This window comes from Dendrobates tinctorius, unplaced genomic scaffold, assembly GCF_039654945.1.
Source record: "Dendrobates tinctorius isolate UK_male_01 unplaced genomic scaffold, ASM3965494v1 ptg000075l, whole genome shotgun sequence".
In the NCBI taxonomy this organism is placed as follows: Eukaryota; Metazoa; Chordata; class Amphibia; order Anura; family Dendrobatidae; genus Dendrobates; species Dendrobates tinctorius.
The window spans coordinates 40,235,012-40,257,447 of NW_027361743.1; the positions used below are offsets into that span (position 1 = coordinate 40,235,012).

Sequence of the window (22,436 nt, forward strand, 5' to 3'; positions counted from 1 at the left end):
GTTACTGCGGATCCGTCAAAAAACGGATCCGTTTTTTTAAAAACGGATCCGTTTGCATCCGTTTCCGTCAAAAAAACGGAAACGGATCCGTTTGGCGGACACAAAAACGGAAGTGTGAAACAGGCCTTAGCTCTACGGCGTTTCCACCATCTCCTCGCAGGTCACCCCATCAGGATCCAATCTGACAACGCTACGGCTGTAGCATATATCAACCGCCAGGGAGGTACTAGGAGCAGGATGGCCATGCACGAAGTGAGTCACATCCTCCATTGGGCAGAGACCAACCATTCGCCCATCTCAGCAATCCACATCCCGGGCGTAGAGAATTGGGCGGCAGATTTTCTCAGTCGCCAGGGCATTGCCTCGGGAGAGTGGTCTCTTCATCCGGAAGTCTTTCAGCAGATTTGTCATCGTTGGGGGACTCCGGATGTGGATCTCATGGCTTCAAGACTAAACAACAAGGTTCCTCGATTCATTGCCTGATCGCGCGATCCATGCGCCATCGGAGCTGACGCCCTATTTCTGTCGAGGCACCGGTTCCGGCTCCCGTACATCTCCCCCCCCCTCTCTTGCTTCCGAGGGTAATCAAGAAGATCAGAACAGAGGGAGTACCAGTGATCCTAGTCGCGCCAGATTAGCCGAGCATGGTATGCAGAACTGATACTAATCGCCGACGTTCCCTGGCGACTTCCGGATCACATGGATCTACTCACATTGCCCGATTTACCACCAGGACTCCGGGGCCCTGTCTTTGACGGCGTGGCCATTGAATCCTGGACTTTAGCACAAGCTGGGTTCTCTCATGACATGATTCACTCCATGATTAGTGCTAGGAAGCCTGTGTCCATGCGCATCTATCACCGCACCTGGAAAACATTCTTATCGTGGCGCAAGGATCATGGTCGATCCCCCTCTGGTGTTTTCTATTCCGGCCATATTGGAATTCCTTCAATCCGAATTAAAGTCAGGACTCGCGCTTAGCTCGCTCAAGGGCCAAATTTCGGCCTTGACAGTGTTATTCCAACGCAAAATTGCCACCAAACTTCAGGTCAAGACGTTCATTCAGGGAGTCTCCCATGTGGTGCCTCCTTATAGAAGGCCAATGGAATCATGGGACCTTAACCTGGTTCTCGGGGCCTTACAGGAGGCTCCTTTCGAACCGCTGCAGGGCGTGCCACTGACCATTTTCTCTTGGAAGGTGGTCTTTCTAGTGGCAGTTACATCAGTCAGTCAAGTTTCGGAATTGGCGGCCCTTTCCTGCCGTCCTCCGTTCCTGAACTTTCATCAGGACAAGGCAGTTCTCAGGACGTCCCCTTCCTGCCCAAGGTCGTATCCTCTTTCCATCTCAATGAGGAAATTGTTTTGCCTTCCTTTTGTCCGGCAGCAGTCCATCGCATTGAGAAGGCACTCCACACCCTGCATGTGGTTAGGGCTCTGAGACCATACATCTCGCGGACGGCTTCCTTCCGCAAGTCAGATGCCCTGTTCATACTTCCAGAGGGGCATAGGAAGGGTCTAGCCGCTTCAAAAGCAAAGCTAGCCAGGTGGATTCGCTTGGCGATTCAGGAATCCTACCGTGTCAGGAACGCGCCTGTCCCAGCAGGGATTAAGGCACACTCTACCCGCTCAGTGGGCGCCTCTTGGGCCATTCGGCACCAGGCCTCGGCAGAACAGGTCTGCAAGGCTGCGACTTGGTCCAATATGCATACTTTTACAAAACATTACCAAATTCATTCTCGGGCCTCTGCGGATGCAGCTCTCAGCAGACGCATCCTACAATCGGCAGTACCACAGTGTTAAATCAGTGTTACATGGGGTATTAGCAGATGTATGCTCCCCACCCAGGAACTGCTTTAGGACGTCCCACTGTCTGTGTCCCCCAATGAGGCGTAGGAGAAATAGGGATTTTTGTGTACTCACCGTAAAATCCTTTTCTCCGAGCCAATCATTGGGGGACACAGCACCCACCCTGTTTAGCCTATTGGCTCACTGTAGCTGGTTATTGTTGAATGTTTATGCTCCTACTGCTTTTTTCACCGAACTGGAGAAATCTCATCCAGCGAGAGGGTATATACTGCAGGGGAGGAGCTAACTTTTTTACTGGTTTACTTAGTGTCCTCCTAGCGGCAAGCAGCATAACACCCACTGTCTGTGTCCCCCAATGATTTGCTCGAAGAAAAGGATTTTACGGTGAGTACTCAAAAATCCCTATTTTAGGTATATTTTTTATTTTGTAAAATGATTGATTAATTATGCCACATAAAAGGAACAAATACCTTCACACCATGGCAGGACAACATATTACCACCACATAGTGACTGAATACTACAATACTAACCTTTCAAAAGAAACCAAAGCAAAACACAATACTAATATTACCATAAGTGCCATTATACACAGGAGCGCTGTTCATAGTATATACAGTGTATAATGCCATTGTACAGGTAACACATTGACTTACCAGTTACATTACAAACAGGAACTCTGTATATAGTGTCAGTGTCCAGATAATACCGTGATCAACAGTGCCATTATACACAGGAGCACTGTGCATAAGATATAATGAAAAAAAACCCAAGGGTATGAACTGGGATATGAATTGGTGTTCATGCAGCGTGTAAGCGTATGTTCACACTGGCCACTGAACAGAAGAAAACAAGGACAGAAACCTAATAAAATATACTCTACAGTAAATAGCAATAGTGCATGAAAATAATATACAGTACTTAGTTAATGGTTTTTGATTTAAAAAAAAAAAGAAGAAAAATGCAAGTGTCATCCCACCACTTCAGTGACCCTAATTGGGACAATCCTAAATGTAATATTAAAACATTACCGTTTGTCAAGTGACATGCATGTGGATAAGAGCTGAGAAGAACTGGGCCCAGCCAGTGGACACACAGCCATATAGTGTATTGTCAATGTACAGGTAATACAGTGATCACCAGTGACATTATACACGGAAGCCCTGTATATAGTGTATAGGTAGTAGAGGGATCACCAGTGACATTATACATAGGAGCTATGTATATAGTGTTAGGTCACTTGTGATCCTGGTATTACCAGTACGCTAGCACTATATACATAGCTCCTGTGTATAATGTCACTGGTGATCCCGGTATTACCAGTACACTATAATACACATGAGCCTTGTATATAGTGTAAGTGTCCAGGTAATACACTGACTCACCAGTGACGTCTCTAGTTGAAATCCTTCATCTCTGCTTTTCTTCATCCAGCGTAGACCTCCATCACTTCTTCCAGCCAGGACTTATCTCTGCAGAAAATGACACACAATTATCTAGAGCAACGCTTCAAGAGCACATTCCCCACTTTTTCCACCAACGTTTACACTGTCAGATGAAGAAAAATTACACAGTGCCGCATTGCACAATAACAGGACTCACCCCCAATCATTTGCTCTCACCTCCCTCAATTCATCTTCATTTGCTCTCCCCCACCCTCAGGTCATCACCATTTGCTGTTCCCCATCTCCCAGTCTCAATTCATGATTATTTGCTTCCCCCTCTCAACACTTATTTAATTCATTTTATTAGGGAAAAAAACTCAAAACGATACCCTGCAGGGACAGCTCCACTTCTGCTATCCTGGCAAGTGGTGCACATACACGCTGGCGCGTATGTGATGATGTGCTCACTTAGGAGCCGTCACCAACGCGTCACAGAAAAGGCGTAGGGAGCCCTGTAGCTGCGCGGCCATTCTGATTTGACGGCTGTGCAGCACCAGAAAAGCTCCCTATACCGAGATGTGCATCGGCGCTCTCTGCATTATTATTCTCTGGGACCTGGTGAGCAGAAGCAAAAATGGAGGGGGTGGGCCCTATTTGCTTCTGCTCACTGGGCCCCATACAGCAGTAAGGGCAGCAATGCCCTGAGGGTGGCCCTGGTCATTAAAATACATACTAAGGTAAATATAGGGTTCTATTGTGTAATTGTTTAAATGAGACTTGTTGCATCCTAAAAAAAACAAACACAATTTACCTTCAAATAAATATTTGGTTGTATTACTGGAGCAACAGCTCCAGGGACAAAATTATTTCCTCCCTGCATCCCCTCGCTTCCAATTATGAGGTGTGTGCAATGAGCTGTTAGTCTCCACTCATTGCATAGTAAGGATAGGTTCTCTGCAACATACATGTGTACTGTGTGTGCAGAGCAAGCTGTCGGTCAGTGTGCCAAGGAGTGACTACAGCGATGTAGTGGAGACTAACAATTCACTGCACAGTCCTGATGACTGAAAAAGAGCGGCTGCATGGGCACAAAAAAAATCATTTTCTCACTGCAGCTGCTGCTCAAACAAGCCGACTACACGTGATTTAAACTGTATCTGCAGGTAAGTAATGATTTTGGAGGTGAATTGTTCTTTTTAATGCAATTCATTACTTGCGTTATTGATTATACAATTTTTCTAAAATTTCTATTTTCCTTTTCTGTTTTTCTGTTGTATTTATATCGTGTAACACCACAAAAAAAAAATACATTTTAGTATATACGTTTATTTTAGTTTTATTTTGGTATTTTTCTATAGATGTTTAGCACTTGTATTACCTTTGGGTACAGTCACACATTAAGGTTGGCATGTTGCTGAACAGCTGCTTCCTGACAATTACAGCTGTAGTAGTATAAATTACAACAAAATGTGCAGATTGATTGCTTATTGTTAACGGCTTTATTACTAACAATAAGTAATCATTTTAATTTGACAGCCGCTGCAACAATCAAAATGCCACCGTGGCCCCGTGTTGCCCATTATATGTGAGCCTGTGTTTAGCTTATGACATTTTCATGTTTACTCTGTGCCTGACTGTTTCGGTGAACAGAAGGTGTTCACTTTTAATCTTTATTATTTTCTAGCTATTATCTTTTTCAACCATAAACTTTTTATTAATTTTATAATGTCATATTTTACAACAATTATAGCCTACAATCATTGTACATCGGTACAATATCTTTCTCAATCATTTGACAGTTAAACATAATATTAATTTTAACATAAATATTATGGGAAAAAGAAGGGGAAGGGGTGATATCAGATTATTATACCGTATATTTTTACATCTCTATGACCACAGTGTTTAGTCTGACTGATAGCCAGCTGTCCCATTTCCTGAGATATGATAATGTATTATTGGTGGATGAAACAATTGTCTTCTCTGATAAACAATTGTCATTCACCAATGCCACAATTTCAGTTAATGACGGACATTTGGGGTTTTTACCATATCCTGCAAATTTTAATTTTAATAGCTATGAGGATGTGCGCAATCGCTGTCCTGAACTCGTGCGGAATTAAATCCAGGTCAATGGATTCTAGCTATTATCATGAATAAATTGAATATCCGCCACAAATGAACAAGTATACTGTGTAATAATGAATAAAAAGTAAATTGGTGAATCACTTGCTAAAAAAAAAAAAAAAAAAAAAAATCGACCCATTTAGCAATTCATAATACGGTCATCACTTTTTTTTCCATTTGAAGCATGCAAACTATTTAGACATCAGGCTAATGGAGGTGTAAATCCTTTGGAAAGAATTTTGTAGCAGTGTAAGAACGTATACACAAGATGTATGAAAGATATATATCTTTGTACCGTGTTAGCCAGTAGATAGAAAAATATTCAGAATTATCATTATGGGAGAGTGATAAACAGTTGTGGTCATAAATATTGGATCAGTTCATAGATAAGGAGTGTGAATGGTTTATAGTCCTCTAATTGGGGTCTGGTTCTGTGTTGTGTGATACCCCCACAAGGTCTGAGGGGAAAATTCCTTAATTGATTTAAATCCAAAGTGGGAAAAAAAAGCCGGGCTGAATAAACCGCGCTGACCAGAAAAAAACGCACCTTCGGCAGTCCATATAATAAAAAACTTCTTTAATAAGCCTACGCGTTTCGTGGCAAAACCAGCCACTTCATCATGCCCTGATGAAGTGGCTGGTTTTGCCACGAAACGCGTAGGCTTATTAAAGAAGTTTTTTGTTATATGGACTGCCGAAGGTGCGTTTTTTTCTGGTCAGCGCGGTTTATTCAGCCCGGCTCTTTTTTCCACTTTGGATTTGTTTCATTTACTACCAGCGGGATACCAGCGACGACCGGACCTTTATGAGTGATTCCCAGTTTGTTGTGACTCACACAACTTCAGCAGGTGAGTCTAACTGATTGGGCTTGCTTGCTATTGTGGTTCTTCAAGACAATACACCCTATGTGCGCTTTCCTTTTTTGTTTTTTAATTGATTTAAAAATACATAAGTCCATGTGACAGTCATTCCTGCATTGTGCCAAAGGTCGTCATGAGTTTATACTCCCAGACTCTTCTGTCTCTCTGAGATTTGAAGTTACCTTTTAATACCAGTAATTTCATGTCCATCGTGCTATGATCAGGCATTCAAGTGTTTTGCCACAGGTAGATCCATTCTTTTTTCTCTTATTATGTGGTGATGAGAATTCATCCTTGTTCTAAGCTTTTGCCCGGTCTCCCCCACATACAGACCCCCAGTTGTACATTTAGTACAAATGATTTGGTACACCACATTAGATGTGATGCAGCTGAAAGTACCTGGGAACTTGTAGTCCTGATGTGAATTGGGGATCTTTATCTTGTCCGTGGTCATTATAAATGGACAGGTTTTAAATTTTTTTCTGTTTCCAAGGAAAGGTTCCACCAGCTGTTGGGGAGGACAGGGAGCTTCTGACAATGATGCTTCTTAGGTTAGGGGTCTGCCTAAAACACAGTAGTTCCTTACAACCAGAAAAAATGTAAAACCTGTCAATTTATAAAAATGCTTTGCAATTTGTTACCATCTTTTCAGTTAGCCATTAAAAGGTATCAACCACTGAGGACTCTCAATTCTAAATATTTTTCTACATAAGATGTAGGGATTTATAGGAAATGTGTAATCAGAGAATGATGAGTATTTCTATCTCAGCCCTTCATGGTTCAGGAGGGGGAGTACCTGTCTGCATGTGAAGTGAATAGTTTTTGAATAGAAAATAGATAATTTTTATATATCTTTTCATATTTTAAATATTTTGCTGTTCTCATTAGAGTCCAGGTAGAAAAACCACCAAGCTCTGGGTGACTGATGACGAAGTTTCACAGGAAACTTTAGTTAAGGTGAGTAAACTCCTATAAATTAACTGAAATTTTACTCCTGTGTCCTCCATAACGTGATTGTTACATCTTAAAAGAAGTGTACATATTTTTATTTTTTTTAATTTTTCTCCAATCATCCAATTAACTGATTATAACTAGAGATGGGCGAACCCGGACTGTATAGTTCGGGGTCCGTACCGAACACCTACTGATCAGGCACAGACTTCACCAGGAAGTCTCTGTTACTGTTCGGGTTTAGTCCCCCAAACACCGAGTGTTATGCACATGACAGTGCGGCAAAGACTGCCTCTTATTGGCAGTGAAAACATTACCACCGGTCAGACAGCCCTGGTTCCACGCTGTCAAGTGACAGCGTGAGCGTGCAGCTGTGATCCAAGGTATAAAGTTGACATCCGGTCATTGATGTCGTCTGATGGGACTACTGCTCCCATCAACCTACACCTGTTGGCGCTAATAACAGCGAGAGCAGACAGCGACTGAGGGGAGTATTCATCAGCCAGCATCTGCGCTCTAAATAAATAATTTAAAAAAAAAAAAAAACTGTTTGGGTTCCCCTGTATTTTTGATAACCAGCCTGGCAAAACTGACATCTGGGGGCTACAACCGACAGCATTAGCAAGGCTGGTTATCAAAAATAGAGGGGTCTGCACGCTGTTGTTTTTAAATTATTTAAATAATAATTAGAATAATAAAAAGTCCTACTAAGGGGCCATGGATACTGGTTCCACCAGCTTAAAAATAGCCCTGCCACCCATAAAGGCGTTTCTATTAGGTGCAATAATTCTGGCACTTTGCTCGGCTCTTCCCACTTGCCTGATAGTGGTGGCAAGTGGGGTTCATATATGAGGGGTTTGGTGAGCAGAAAAATGCCCACAGGAAAATTGCCTTCAGGAAAAATGCCCACAAGAAAACTGCCCGACACGGAAAACTGACCACATAGAAAATTGCCAATTGCATCATCACAAAGTTTCAGATCTATGATATTTGAGGTGCAAGGTGAGGATTTTCACATGATATGTGAAAAATGCCCACAGACATGAATACCCACTGGAAAACAGTAGCGGGTTATAGGTGAGATGCTCTGCAAGACAGAGTAGCATAGATCTATAGGTTACATGCTCTGCAGGACAGGGGGATAGTATGCAAGTATACATGAGATGCTCTGCAGGGCAGAAGAATAATCTAGAATTATAGGTTAAATGCTCTGCAGTACGGGGGATAGTATACAGGTATAGGTGAGATGCTCTGCAGGTCAGGAAAATAATATACAATTATAGGTAAGATGCTCTGCAGGACAGGGGGATAGTATACAGGTATAGGTGAGATGCTCTGCAGGGCAGGAGAATAATACAGAATTCTAGGTGAGATGCTCTGCAGGACAGAGAATAGTATAACATTATAGGTTAAATGCTCTGCAGGACGGGAGATAGTATACTGGTATAGGTGAGATGCTCTGCAGCACAGAAGCACATTTGCTTCTGCTTTTTGAGGGCAGGAGTCATGATAATGTTCTGTTGGTTCTTGAATTACGTTGTCATCTTTTGTTTTGAGAATTGAATGGCACTTTGAAGAGCGATGCAGTCGGCATTTCTAAGTCACCACTGCATTGATAGTATGAAATGCAAGATATTCAAACCCCAAGTAAATCATAACTTTGTTGTTCCTCTGGCTAGAATACTTTAGATGAACTCAAAATACACTTTTATTGAAAAGAAATTAAAAAATATGGGGATTGAGCTATTAAAGTGCATGTTTTAACTAACCAAAACACAATTGGCTGGCACAGCAGGAAAGCCATTGTTCACTGGGGTTGTACCAAAAGGAATGACACGATTGCCAATTGGAAACAATGGGGCTGTGGAAGCGCTGGAACATGTGAAATAATTTCAACAAGGAAAGCAAGTTGACTTCCATAGGCTCCATTGAAATACAATACAGCACAACATAGGCAGCAAAGAAAATGCAGAATGGATTTCACCACAGTTCTCTGGGCCCAGCTTACTTCTCCGGGTTCTACAGGTTGGGTTCACTCATACCTAGTCCCAGAGTACAGATTCTGTTCTTAAGCACTGTCAGTCCACTGTGCTAAAAATAATTCCACTCTGTGTGGTGTGTATGGGCCTAGAAACCCTTAATCCATTCTGCATTTTCTTTCATCCTATGCCTGCCTACACCTGCAGTATGTGTGTGTGATACATAACTACGTAGGATCTGTTCACCCTTAGGCTACTTTCACACATCCGGTGTGTGGGGTCCGGCGGCGTGCGGCGAAAAGCCGGGCCGCCGGATCCGGCCTGCAGCGGTGACACCGGATGTGTATGCGGCATCTGATACGGCTCGGACATGATTTAAAAGAGCCGCAGGAGGAACATATACACCGGTGGATGAGAGAGGCAGCCGCTGAGAGAGACAGCTGCTGAAAGGGAGGAGAGGGGGGTGGAGAGAGAGAGAGACATGTGGGGTTAACACTCAGTGTCCAGGCGAGAGAATCTCTCTCTTGCCGGGCACTTGTGGGGTTAACCCCACAGAGCGATCTCTCTCTTTCACCCAGATACTGTTAGTGTTAACCCCACAAGTGCCCGGCGAAAGAGAGATCTCTCTCTCGCCGGGCACTTGTGGGGTTAACATTCACAGAGTCCAGGCATGCGCTGTGGAAAAAGCCGGTCCGGCGCTGACAAAAAACGTTGCAGAGAACGTTTTTTGCAGATGCCGGACGGCTAATTTTTGCCGTGTCCGGCAACAACCGTGCATAACCATCCGGCACGATGCGGCGACCATGAAAGTTTATGGGACAAAACCGGATCCGGTGCTGGATCCGGTTATTAAAAATTTCGCCGCATCGTGCCGGATTACAAAAGCCGGATGTGTGAAAGAGGCCTTAATCTTGGCAGTCATAAGTGAACAGGGAAGGAAGTGCAGGCACCCGATTCACTGCCACTGAAATCAATAGAGCGGCGCTGCTCTGGCGCTTCCGACTCCTGTGTTGGTCAGTGACATCACTATGGAGACACATGGGTCAGTGGGTGCTCTTGTATGCAGACCTGGCTGTCTTTCGAGAGCCCGCAAAAACCAGGGCTCATCCCACTGAACGCCTGCACTCGATCCCCATGGGTAGAACATCACTCAGACAACACAGGGTGAGGGGAACATACATTGATAAGACTATTGGTTCACCAACAGAAAAAAACACAGGTTCAACGACTGTGGTCGCAGCAATGAAGGCCACGAGCAGGCACGGGGGTACAGATGCCTGCTTCTGCTGGATCTCTGTCCTCACTGAAGACGCAGATCCAGATGACATGCATGGTGTTGCAGAGACCCGTCGGGTCCCTGCACTGCGATACATGCTGCACTGCGACACATGCAGTGGCTGTTAGCTGAGCTGACATCGGAGGTGCAGTCACAGGGAGCGGCGCATGACAATGGCGCACACTCTGATGTCAGCTGCCGGGCTGTGCGGTGGATACAAAAGACACAGGGTGAGGTGGGAGCAGAGGAAAGGTGAGTAAAATGTTTTTAATTATGCATTAGGGGCAGAACGGGGACACACACACTAGGATTGGGGACATATATACCAAGAAGTGGGCATATATACCAGGATGGAGACCATTTGGACCATACATACCAGGATGGGGACCATATATACCAGCATTGGGACATATACTGTATACCAGGATGCGGACATATTCACCAGAATGATGGGCATATATACCAGGATGGGGGACATTTCACTACATAATGAAAGGGGCAATTCATAAGCCTTTATAGAATTTAGAACAGTACAGGGGCCCATACATCTGACCAACGTGTGTGTGGGGGGGCAGGTCCAAATTTGGCACTGGGGCCCATCAGACTCCAGTTACACCACTGCTAAAACATACATTCTCAGCAAGTACACAAGATGGTACGAGTGGCAGAATTTCACCTTTCTGCTGTGCCTTCTGGGCTTCCAGGAACAACTGCCAGCAGCTCCCTGCTTTTGGTGGGCTCCCACTGAGATGATAATGTATAAAGGCCCTGTCACACTTAGCGATGTACCAGCGATCCCGACCAGCAATATGACGTGGTCAGGATCGCTGGTACATCGCTAAGTGGTCGCTAGTGAGCTGCCACACAGGCAGATCTTACCAGCGACATCGCAGGGTCGGGGGTCGCTACTTACCTGTCAGACGAGGCGATCCTGACGTCCTCCCGCCCGCGTCGCTCGTCGTCACAGCAGGAAGCTGACGACGAGAAACAGTCCAGGACGTTCTCGCGCGATCAGCGATAACCAGCGGGGAAGTGGTCAGAGGTAAGTATCAGACATAGCGATATCGCTGTAACGTCACAAAAACCAGTGACATTATAGCGATATTGCTAGCGATATCGCTTAGTGTGACAGGCCCTTTAGATGGGACCTGCTGTCCCATGTAACTCCACAGATAAGTGATACTTTTGTGAGTACTGATAGCAGTGATAGCTCCTCTGGATTACACTGCTGCTGGTTCTGCATGTGCTGCTGTTTTGGGCTGGTGGGAGGAGTAAGGCACAATCAGTGAGAGATGAGAGCAGACTATATCTATTGCTGATAATGACAGACTGCTACAAACACAGATCTTCATTTTTGCAGTTTTGCACTAGATCAACTAAATCACAAGTTATCACATACCATGTGAACATTCTCACCTTGCACCTCAAAAATCATAGATCTTAAACTTTGTGATGCTGCAATGGGCAATTTTCCATGCTGGCAATTTTCTGTGTGGGCATTTTTCCTGTGGGCATTTTTCAGGGAACCGAGGGGTTTGATGTCGCCTTTGTATCGTCCGATGACATCAAGCCCACAGCTTAGTAATGGAGAGGTGTCTATAAGACACCTCTTTATTACTAATCCTATAGTTGTATTGTAAATAAACAGAATAAAGTCCTTTATTTTAAATAAAAAAACACACTTTTCTTTTATTTAAAAATAGCAAACACAGTTATACTCACCTAACGCCTAATTCCACTAAAGCCCTCGTATTCTGTAATAAAACAAAAATAAAAACAATATCCCTCACCTGTCTGTCATTCTGTCACACACCGTAATCCATGTCTGGTGATAAATAGTTTTCAACCTGAACAGTTCCAAGATGCGACTATCCAGGCAGAGAAGATCTGGGGAATGAGCTGCTGCAAGTGCAGCATCAGTGAGCAGCGATGACGTCATTGAAGTTACCGCCAGTCACTGTGACTGCGTTCCCAGCCGGGCTCTTGAGCTGCGAGAACCTCCGTGTGATCACCTCTAGCATAGTGAGAAAGTCTGGTGCAGTTTCTCATTTCTCCCAGTGAACTCTGTGAAAGCAGTACTGCACTGTGAGACTTCCCACTTGCACCACCAGAGGGCAAGTGGGAAGATTCGGGTAAAGTGTCATAATTGGCGCATCATGCACGTGACCGTGTGGCACACACTGGATGATTGGGCCCTCCATTCAAGTGAATGGGGTCTGGGTATTGTTCTGGTAACCAAACCTGAACTTTTTTTTTTTTTTTTTTTAATTATGATGTCTGTCCAATACTTTTGATTATAAATGGTCTATTTTTTGTGCCTAATCATTATGCAGATTTTCTGCACAGTTGAACTGGCTTCACACATCTACATTTTTGGTTTCTGGACTGGTTGTGAGTCTCTTGTCCCGAACAGACATATTCATAGGCAGTCAAGAGACCAACGACCCGTCTGGAAACTGGTCGATGCACACTGTCATACAGACACGTAAAACCAGCCTTAAAGGGGTTACCTACTACTTGGACAACCCCTTCTCATTCACAGTTTCCCCCAAGTAAAATATTACCTCTACTCACCTCCAAATAAGAGAATACACCAGCCCTCTTGTAAAATATATACCTTCACCCATAACTCATTTCCAATTGATAAGTTATAAAATAACACTATATGTAATACTATATGTATTTATTCCATAAGCAAAATCTTCATTTTTCTTTTTCATTCATCTAGATTCAGGCAATTAAGATGATGGTGCGCTGGTTATTGGGAATGAAAAATAACCTTAGTAAATCTGGAACCTCCACATTGCGGCTTTTAACAGCCATTTTACATGCTGATGGAGATCTAACCGAACATGGAAAGTTGAGGTAAATGGTCACAAGTTAGTACATTATTGGGAGAATCGGTAAAAAGTCGCAAATTCAAAGTAGTTGTACAGCTTTACAACTTTTTTTTTTCTCATGATATTACATATGATATGCGTTCACAGTAAAATATTATTCAATTTAGTTTTCTAGGAATAGGCTGAAAAACCATATCGGCCAGTGCTAGGTAGCAATAATAGGAGGAGATGCTTCTTGCAGTCCTTGGGTCCAGAATGTTATCTCTGCTGCTACTCCAATTTTTTTTTTTTGATAGCAGGCTGTTCACATCAACGCTGCAGCCAGTCATTAGGTTTATTGGCTTTGCCTTTGTAGAGAGGCCAAGTGATTGCTTGCAGCTATAATATGCCCTGTCATTGTTAAGTTGCCACTACAGCCTATCCGCAAACACTGTAGCAGCGGCAGAGAGGCAGCTCTGAACCCTGGGAGGGTGATTAACAACTTTTATTTTAACCTATCACTGACAGATGGGCTGAAAATCCTTTTAAGTGTGTTTTTTTTAGTAAACATCTCCTTTATTACCTATAGTTAAAATAATATTTTATTCCATTCAGTAAACCGGACATGTCACGGCTCCGACTAGCAGCCGGTTGTGCGATTGTGAAGCTAGCACAGGAGCCATGTTACCATGAAATCATCACTCTGGAGCAGTATCAGCTGTGCGCCCTCGTGGTCAATGTAAGGATTTTTTTTTTTTTTTTTTTTTGAACGCTATTCTTATTAAACTATTTATTTGATGGTCTTAGAAAAACTATGGCGTTGCTTCTTATAAAAGAGACGGTTCATTTTGGCGTCATAGCTTCCCCTTATTACCAAGCCACGACCACCACCATTACTATGGAACCACCTTGAATGGTTTATTATTGGGTTGTTCAGTTTTCTCCATTACTTCTGACATTTTTGAAGGCAAGAGTGGCAGTATAAATGAAGCTTCTTTTCTGTCAGTGAATCTATAGTGAAGCCCTGGGCCAATCAGTATTCTATTCATCTCAGTAATACATAGAGTAAGGCTGTGTGCCCACGTAGCGATTTTTAAGCGTTTTCTGTGCGAAAACGTTTAAAAATCGTGTACAGAACGCCCCCCATGCATTCCTATGGCATTCCGCACATGCTGTGCTAATGCTGCGCTTTTTTCCCGCAGCGGAATCGCATCGCGGAAAAAATCGCAGCATGCTCATTCTTTTGTGCGGAATCGCAAACAATTGCCGCGATTCCGCACCCATAGGAATGCATGAGAATCGCTTACTTCCCGCATGTGGCTATGCCCACCATGCGGGAAGTTAAGCGTCTCATGTGCGGTTGGTACCCACGGTGTGGAGGAGAGGAGACTGTCCTCCAGGCCCTGGGTACCATACCCCTGTAAAAAAAAGAATAAAAAATAAAAAATCGGGGTATATTTACCTTCCGGTGTCCCGCGCTGCATTCCCGGCCTAAGCGTTCCCAGTAATGCCTTGCGGCAAGGCCCTGTAATGACGTAGTCTCGCGTGACTCTAGCGGTCTCGCGAGATCGCTATAGCAACGCGAGACTACGTCATCACAGGTCTCGCAAGGCATTACTGGGAACGCTGTGGCCCGGGATGGCAGCGCGGGACGCCGGAAGGTAAGTATACACCGATTTTTTTAATTTTTTTAAGCATTTTAACATCCTATCTTTTACTATTGATGCCGCATTGGCGGCCTCAATAGTAAAAACCTGGGCACACTGACGAGTGTGACCAAGCTGTCAATCACTTTCCAAGCGATGCTTCAAATCGCTTGGAAAGTGCTTGAATATCGCACGTGAAAATCGCGGCAAAATCGCGATCATAATCGCGAAAAAAACGCGCGATTTCTGGGAAGGAGTCCGGTTTTTATTGAGCGTTTTAAAACGCTACGTGGGCACATAGCCTAAAAGTGATATTCGGAGTACAGTACCTGTGCCTGTGGTGTCTCTGTGAGGAGGTGCGCTCTTCACACTCCCTTCTGTGTGATTGCTACTCACATATATGATGTATATGTGTGTGTACGTGGGAGCTGCAAGGTTTCTAAAATATGCCGATCAACTACTACACTCTATAGATGGCTTACTCTATTGATAAAACTCCCACAAAGACCTGCATTGTGGTTTAGTTATGTTTTCAGTGGCGGTTACGCAGATGAGCAAAAACCAGAATCCCAGCGTACAAACTTAGCACTGCTGCAAACAAACGATCAGGCTGTTGAAACTCGACATTCTTGCTCCTCTCCCTCTTCTTCCACATCTGCAGTTTGAGACCCACACATTAGATTGCATTCCGCTTCTGTCTGACTCCTAATGTGTAAGGCAGCTTTACTAGTATAAGGTTCTCTATGGGCTCTCTTTATGATTGTTTTCTCCTGGTTCTTAGGATGAGTGTTACCAAGTCAGACAGCTGTTTGCACAAAAGCTACATAAAGGTTTATCTAGACTGAGGCTTCCACTTGAATATATGGCAATTTGTGCCCTTTGTGCAAAAGATCCTGTGAAAGAGAGAAGGGCACATGCCAGGCAATGCCTGGTGAAGAATATTAACGTACGGAGGGAGTATCTGAAGCAGCATGCTGCCGTCAGCGGTAAGTAATGTCACATGCCATCCTTACATATCCCTCATCTGTGAGCCGGGTCTCTTATCTTATCCGCATCAGTCTCATTTCTGTTCACTGTGCTCCTACTGAATATTCCATAGTGCTCACTTATTGTGAAAAGCATCAAGAAAGGGACTGCAGATATTTTTCTGGCTCATAATAAATTTCTCATAATTCATTGAACTTGGTGTCCTGGATGCTAATGAGGTTGCATCGGATAAGAAGCAATGGTCCACTCATGTTTCTATAGTACCAACTCCACTGTAGTCCATGAGCTGAGCTTTACAGAGTTGAAATGTCACACACATCTCACATCCCAGAGTTTTGCAGGCGGACGGCCTATATATTATAATCTCGTATATTAACTTCATGTGTTCATCAGCAGTGAGAGAACACCTATTTGCAAAGGCAGACTGCCCCAATCACTTCCCTGTAGCTTTTTGCAAGGTCTCGCATGGTTCTTTTATAGCTGTTTTAAAAACATATATATACACCTGTATACATAGATAGTCTTTGTTTTTTTAAATGCCTAGCTGAAACATTAATTTTAGATGATTTTTATTTGTTTAATAATTCTTAAATTTAATTACAGTGCCTTGCGAAAGTATTCGGCCCCCTGGAACTTTTCAACCTTTTCCCACATATGCTTCAAACATAAAGATACCAAATGTAAATTTTTGGTGAAGAATCAGCAACAAGTGGAACACAATTGTTAAGTTAAACCAAATTTATTGGTTATTTTACATTTTTGTGGAAATACAAAAACTGAAAAGTGGGGCGTGCAATATTATTCGTCCCCTTTACTTTCAGTGCAGCAAACTCACTCCAGAAGTTCATTGTGGATCTCTGAATGATCCAATGTTGTCCTAAATGACTAATGATGATAAATATCCACCTGTGTGTAATCAAGTCTCCGTATAAATGCACCTGCTCTGTGACAGTCTCAGGGTTTTGTTTGAAGCACAGAGAGCATCATGAAGACCAAGGAACACAACAGGCAGGTCCGTGATTCTGTTGTGGAGAAGTTTAAAGCCGGATTTGGATACAAAATGGTTTCCAAAACAAAAGCTTGAAAAGTTCCAGGGGGCCAAATACTTTCGCAAGGCACTGTATATGGTATCTATGTTTTATATAGCATTGTGTAGGGATTACTTTTTTTTTTTTTTTTTTTTTTTTTTTTTTCTATCGCTTCATTGTGAGGACACCAGAGACCATGGATGTATGCTGCTGCCACTAGGCAAAAAAGTTAGGTCCTCCTCAGCAAGGGTACACCCACCGACTGGCACAAAGCTAATGCAGTTAAGCTTAGTGTCAGTAGGAGGCAGACACTGGTTGTCTTCTCATACCGTTATGAAAAGTTGTTTTTTTTTTTTAATTTATTTATGTTTGTTTTTTTTTTGGAAGTGCATTGAGCAGCAAGGTGGTGTGCTGGTAAAAGGGGAAAAAAAAAAAAAAACTCTTTTAAATCTTCTTCCTGAGCGAGTGTGAACGAGCTGAGTGTGACCTGAGTGTAAGTGCGAACTGTGGTAAGTGTGTGACTTGAAATTCAGTGACTTTAGATTCAGGGAGTTTCCAAGGGAGGTCTTACTGAATTGCTGTTATATTAATACTTTTTTTTTTTTTTTTTTAATTAATTTATTTTTGCTTATCTTATTGTCTGGTGCAAACCCCATTAGGATGTGCTCCACTATTGCCAATGCCATCCAGTGCACGTCTTGCCGCATGTATGAAATCCTTGAACAGCCGGTCGAGTGTGCATACTGCTGTGCAAGATGTGAGCACGTTGTGCATTTGGAAGCCCAGATACTGGATCTAAATGTGCAGCTGGCAACACTGAGATCCATAGACAATATGGAAAGGAGTCTTCTGCTCACTGAGCAGACGCTCAATGGGATAGATGAGGGGGGGATGCTAGGTTGGAGCTGCAGGACAATGAAGCAGCTAGCTGGGTGACAGTTAGAAGGCGGGGTAGAGGGAAGAGCACCAGGGAGGCTAGTCCTGATCTGGCACACCCCAATAAGTTTGCTAAGTTGGCAGATGAGGGGAGTGTTAGTGCAGGAGTAGCACTGCTGCAGCAAGGCATGTCCTCTGAAAGCCGGAGGAGTGTCTGCTCCAGTAAGGGGGAAATAGGAGAGCAGGGCAGGCCAGACAGGTTCTGGTAGTGGGAGACTCAGTTATTAGGGGAACAGATAGGGCAATCTGTCACAAAGACAGGGATCGTCGAACGGTGTGCTGCCTACCTGGCGCTCGAGTCCGACACATCGCTGATCGGGTTGACAGATTACTGGGAGGGGCTGGAGAGGATCCAGCGGTCATGGTGCACATTGGCACAAATGACAAAGTTAGAGGTAGGTGGAAGGTCCTTAAAGATGATTTCAGGGAATTAGGCTGTAAGCTTAAAGCAAGGACCTCCAAGGTGGTATTTTCGGAAATACTTCCTGTACCACGTGCCACGCCAGAGAGGCAACGGGAGATTAGGGAGGTTAATAAGTGGCTCAGGAATTGGTGTAGGAAGGAGGGATTTGGGTTCCTGCAGAACTGGGCCGACTTCTCAGTTGGCTACAGGTTCTACGCTAGGGACGGGCTGCACCTCAATGGGGAGGGTGCAGCTGTGCTGGGGGAGAAAATGGCTAGAAGGTTGGAGGAGTGTTTAAACTAGGGATGGGGGGGAGGGTATTCCTTTTATAGGAGGGGAAGACAGTGCAGATAGAGACCTGGGCACAAATAATGACATTGGGGGTGGAGGTGGCATGGGGGGTGGGGTTAGAACAGTTAATAATTTAAGAAAGAATAGAGGTACAGAGAGATACATAAAGTGCATGTATACTAATGCCAGAAGTCTCGCCAACAAAATGGAGGAATTGGAGTTAATGTTGTTGGAACATAATTATGACATGGTGGGGATATCTGAGACATGGCTGGATGAGAGCCATGACTGGGCTGTTAATTTACAGGGCTATAGTCTGTTCAGAAATGACCGTACAAATAAGCGAGGGGGAGGCGTGTGTTTATATGTAAAATCATCCTTAAAACCCATCCTTCGTGATAATATATATGAATCTAATGAAAATGTAGAGTCCCTGTGGGTAGAGATAAGGGGAGGGGGGAAAAATAATAAATTACTGATAGGGGTTTGTTATAAATCTCCAAAAATAATGGAAGCTACAGAGAATATCCTCATAAAGCAAATAGATGAAGCAGCGACTCAAGGAGAAGTCATTATTATGGGGGACTTCAACTACCCTGAAATACATTGGGGAACCGAAACCTGCAGTTCCAGCAAAGGTAATAGGTTTCTGACAACGATGAGAGACAATTACCTTTCACAACTGGTTCAGGACCCAACAAGAGGGGGGGCACTGCTAGACCTAATATTAACCAACAGGCCAGACCGCATATCAAATGTAAGGGTTGAGGGTCACTTGGGTAATAGTGATCACAAATTAATAAGTTTTTATGTATCCTTTAATAAGATGTGTAGTAGAGGGGTTACAAGGACACTAAACTTCAGGAAGGCAAATTTCCAACGGATGAGAGATGATCTTGGTGCAATTAACTGGGACGATATCCTGAGACATAAAAATACACAAAGAAAATGGGAGACGTTTATTAGCATCCTGAATAGGACCTGTGCACAATATATACCGTATGGGAATAAACATGCGAGAAATAGGAGGAAACCACTATGGCTAAATAGAGCTGTAAGGGGTGCAATAAGAGATAAAAATAAAGCATTTAGAGAATTAAAGCAAGTAGGTAGTGATGAGGCATTAAATAAATACAGAAGATTAAATAGATTCTGTAAAAAGCAAATCAAGACAGCAAAGATTGAGACAGAGAGACTCATTGCCAGAGAAAGTAAAAATAATCCCAAAATATTCTTTAACTACATAAATAGTAAGAAGCTAAAAAATGATAGTGTTGGCCCCCTTAAAAATAGCCTGGATGAAATGGTGGATGAGGATGAGGAAAAAGCCAATATGCTAAATGACTTTTTTTCAACAGTATTTACACAAGAAAATCCCATGACGGATAACATGATCAGGGTTAAAAATTCTCCATTAAATGTCACCTGCTTAACCCAGCAGGAAGTACGGCGGCGTCTACAAATCACTAAAATTGGCAAATCCCCGGGCCCGGATGGGATACACCCCCGAGTACTGCAGGAATTAAGCACAGTCACAGATAGACCACTATTTTTAATCTTTAAAGATTCCATAATAACAGGGTCTGTACCACAGGACTGGCGTATAGCAAATGTGGTGCCAATATTCAAAAAGGGGACAAAAACTGAACTTGGAAATTATAGGCCAGTAAGTTTAACCTCAACTGTGGGTAAAATCCTGGAGGGTTTTCTAAGAGATACTATACTGGAGTATCTGGAGAAGAATAACCTTATGACCCAATATCAACATGGGTTTACAAGAGACCGTTCCTGTCAGACTAATCTGAAAAGCTTTTATGAAGAGGTAAGTTCCGGACTGGACCAAGGGAATGCAGTGGACGTGGTGTACATGGACTTTTCAAAAGCTTTTGATACGGTGCCACACAAAAGGTTGATACATAAAATGAGAACAATGGGGATAGGGGAAAATATGTGTAGGTGGGTTAAGAGCTGGCTCAGGGATCGGAAACAAAGGGTGGTTATTAATGGAGCACACTCGGACTGGGTCACGGTTAGCAGTGGGGTACCACAAGGGTCAGTTTTGGGCCCGCTTCTTTTTAACATATTTATTAATGACCTTGTAGGGGGCATAGAGAGTAGAATTTCAATATTTGCAGATGACACTAAACTCTGCAGGGTAATCAATACAGAGGAGGACAATTTTATATTACAGGAGGATTTATGTAAACTAGAAGCTTGGGCTGATAAATGGCAAATGAGCTTTAATTGGGAAAAATGTAAGGTCATGCACTTGGGTAGAACGAACAAGTTGTATAATTATGTGCTTAATTGTAAAACACTGGGCAAAACAGTCACTGAAAAAGACCTGGGTGTATGGGTGGACGACAAACTCACATTTAGTGGCCAGAGTCAAGCAGCTGCTGCAAAGGCAAATAAAATAATGGGATGCATTAAAAGAGGCATAGATGCTCATGAGGAGAACATAATTTTACCTCTATATAAGTCACTAGTGCGACCACACTTAGAATACTGTGTACAGTTCTGGTCTCCGGTGTATAAGAAAGACATAGCTGAACTGGAGCGGGTGCAGAGAAGAGCGACCAAGGTTATTAGGGAACTAGGGGGTCTGCAATACCAAGACAGGTTATTACACTTGGGGTTATTTAGTTTGGAGAATCGAAGGCTTAGGGGTGATCTTATTACAATGTATAAATATATGCGGGGACAATACAAAGACCTTTCTAATGATCTTTTTACTCTTAGACCTGTGACGGGGACAAGGGGGCATCCTCTACGTCTGGAGGAAAGAAGGTTTAAGCATACTCACAGACGCGGATTCTTTACTGTAAGAGCAGTGAGACTATGGAACTCTCTGCCATATGATGTTGTAACGAGTGATTCACTACTAAAATTTAAGAAGGGACTGGATGCCTTTCTTGAAAAGTATAATATTACAGGGTATATACACTAGTCTCCTTAATATTGCGTTGATCCAGGGAGCTAGTCTGATTGCCGTATGTGGAGTCGGGAAGGAATTTTTTTCCCCAATGTGAAGCTTACTGTTGCCACATGGGGTTTTTTTGCCTTCCTCTGGATCAACATGTTAGGGCAAGTTAGGATAGGATATGGGTTGAACTAGATGGACTTAAAGTCTCCCTTCAACCTTAATAACTATGTTACTATGTTACTATGTTAACTTGGCTAACAAAAAGACATTGCTGCAAATGTCTGATATAAATGCAGGCTAGATCTAGCAGGGGACCGCCACAGAGCTAGTTATTATTATTATTATTCATTTATACAGCGCCCTTTAGTCCATGGCGCTTTACATGTGAAAAGGGGAAATATAGATAAGTACAATAAACATGTGTAAGACAAGGGACACACAAGTACAGGAGGAGAGCGGATCCTGCCCGTAAGGCCTCACAGTCTACAGTGATGGGTGAGGATATACTAGGAGATGGTAGAGCTGGTTGTGTGGTGGTTCAGTAGACTGAGGATCATTGCAGGCTGTAGGCTTGTCGGAGCAGGTGGGTCTTCAAGTTCTTCTTGAAGGTTTCCGTTGTTGGTGAGAGTCTGATGTGTTGGGGTAGAGAGTTCCAGAGTATGGGGGAAGCAGAGGGAGAAGTCTTGTATGCGGTTGTGGGAAGAAGAGATTAAGGGGGGAGTAGAGAAGGAGATCTTGAGATGATCTAAGGTTGCGTGCAGGTAGGTACCGAGAGACCATGTCACAGATGTATGGAGGAGACAGGTTGTGGATGGCTTTGTATGTCATGGTTAGGGTTTTGAACTGGAGCCTCCGGGCAATAGGAAGCCAGTGAAGGGCCTGGCATGGGGGGAGGCTGTGGAATAGCGGGGAGACAGGTGGATTAGTCGGGCAGCAGAGTGTAGGATGGACTGGGGTGGTGCCAGAGTGCTAGACGGGAGGCCAGAGAGTAGGAGGTTGCAGTAGTCAAGGCGGGAG

The 22,436-nt window shown here is 43.6% G+C and overlaps 1 protein-coding gene across 2 annotated transcripts in view; it reads left to right on the plus strand.

The window, feature by feature from the left end:
- Positions 1-22,436, plus strand: part of PDS5B (PDS5 cohesin associated factor B) — a 238,732-nt gene that overhangs the window by 148,486 nt on the left and 67,810 nt on the right. For both annotated transcript variants that reach the window (XM_073583194.1, XM_073583193.1), the window contains exons 22-25: positions 7,066-7,134; positions 13,112-13,248; positions 13,818-13,941; positions 15,630-15,834. In XM_073583194.1, the coding sequence (XP_073439295.1) occupies positions 7,066-7,134; positions 13,112-13,248; positions 13,818-13,941; positions 15,630-15,834 (535 nt within the window). The remainder of the gene's footprint in view (positions 1-7,065; positions 7,135-13,111; positions 13,249-13,817; positions 13,942-15,629; positions 15,835-22,436) is intronic.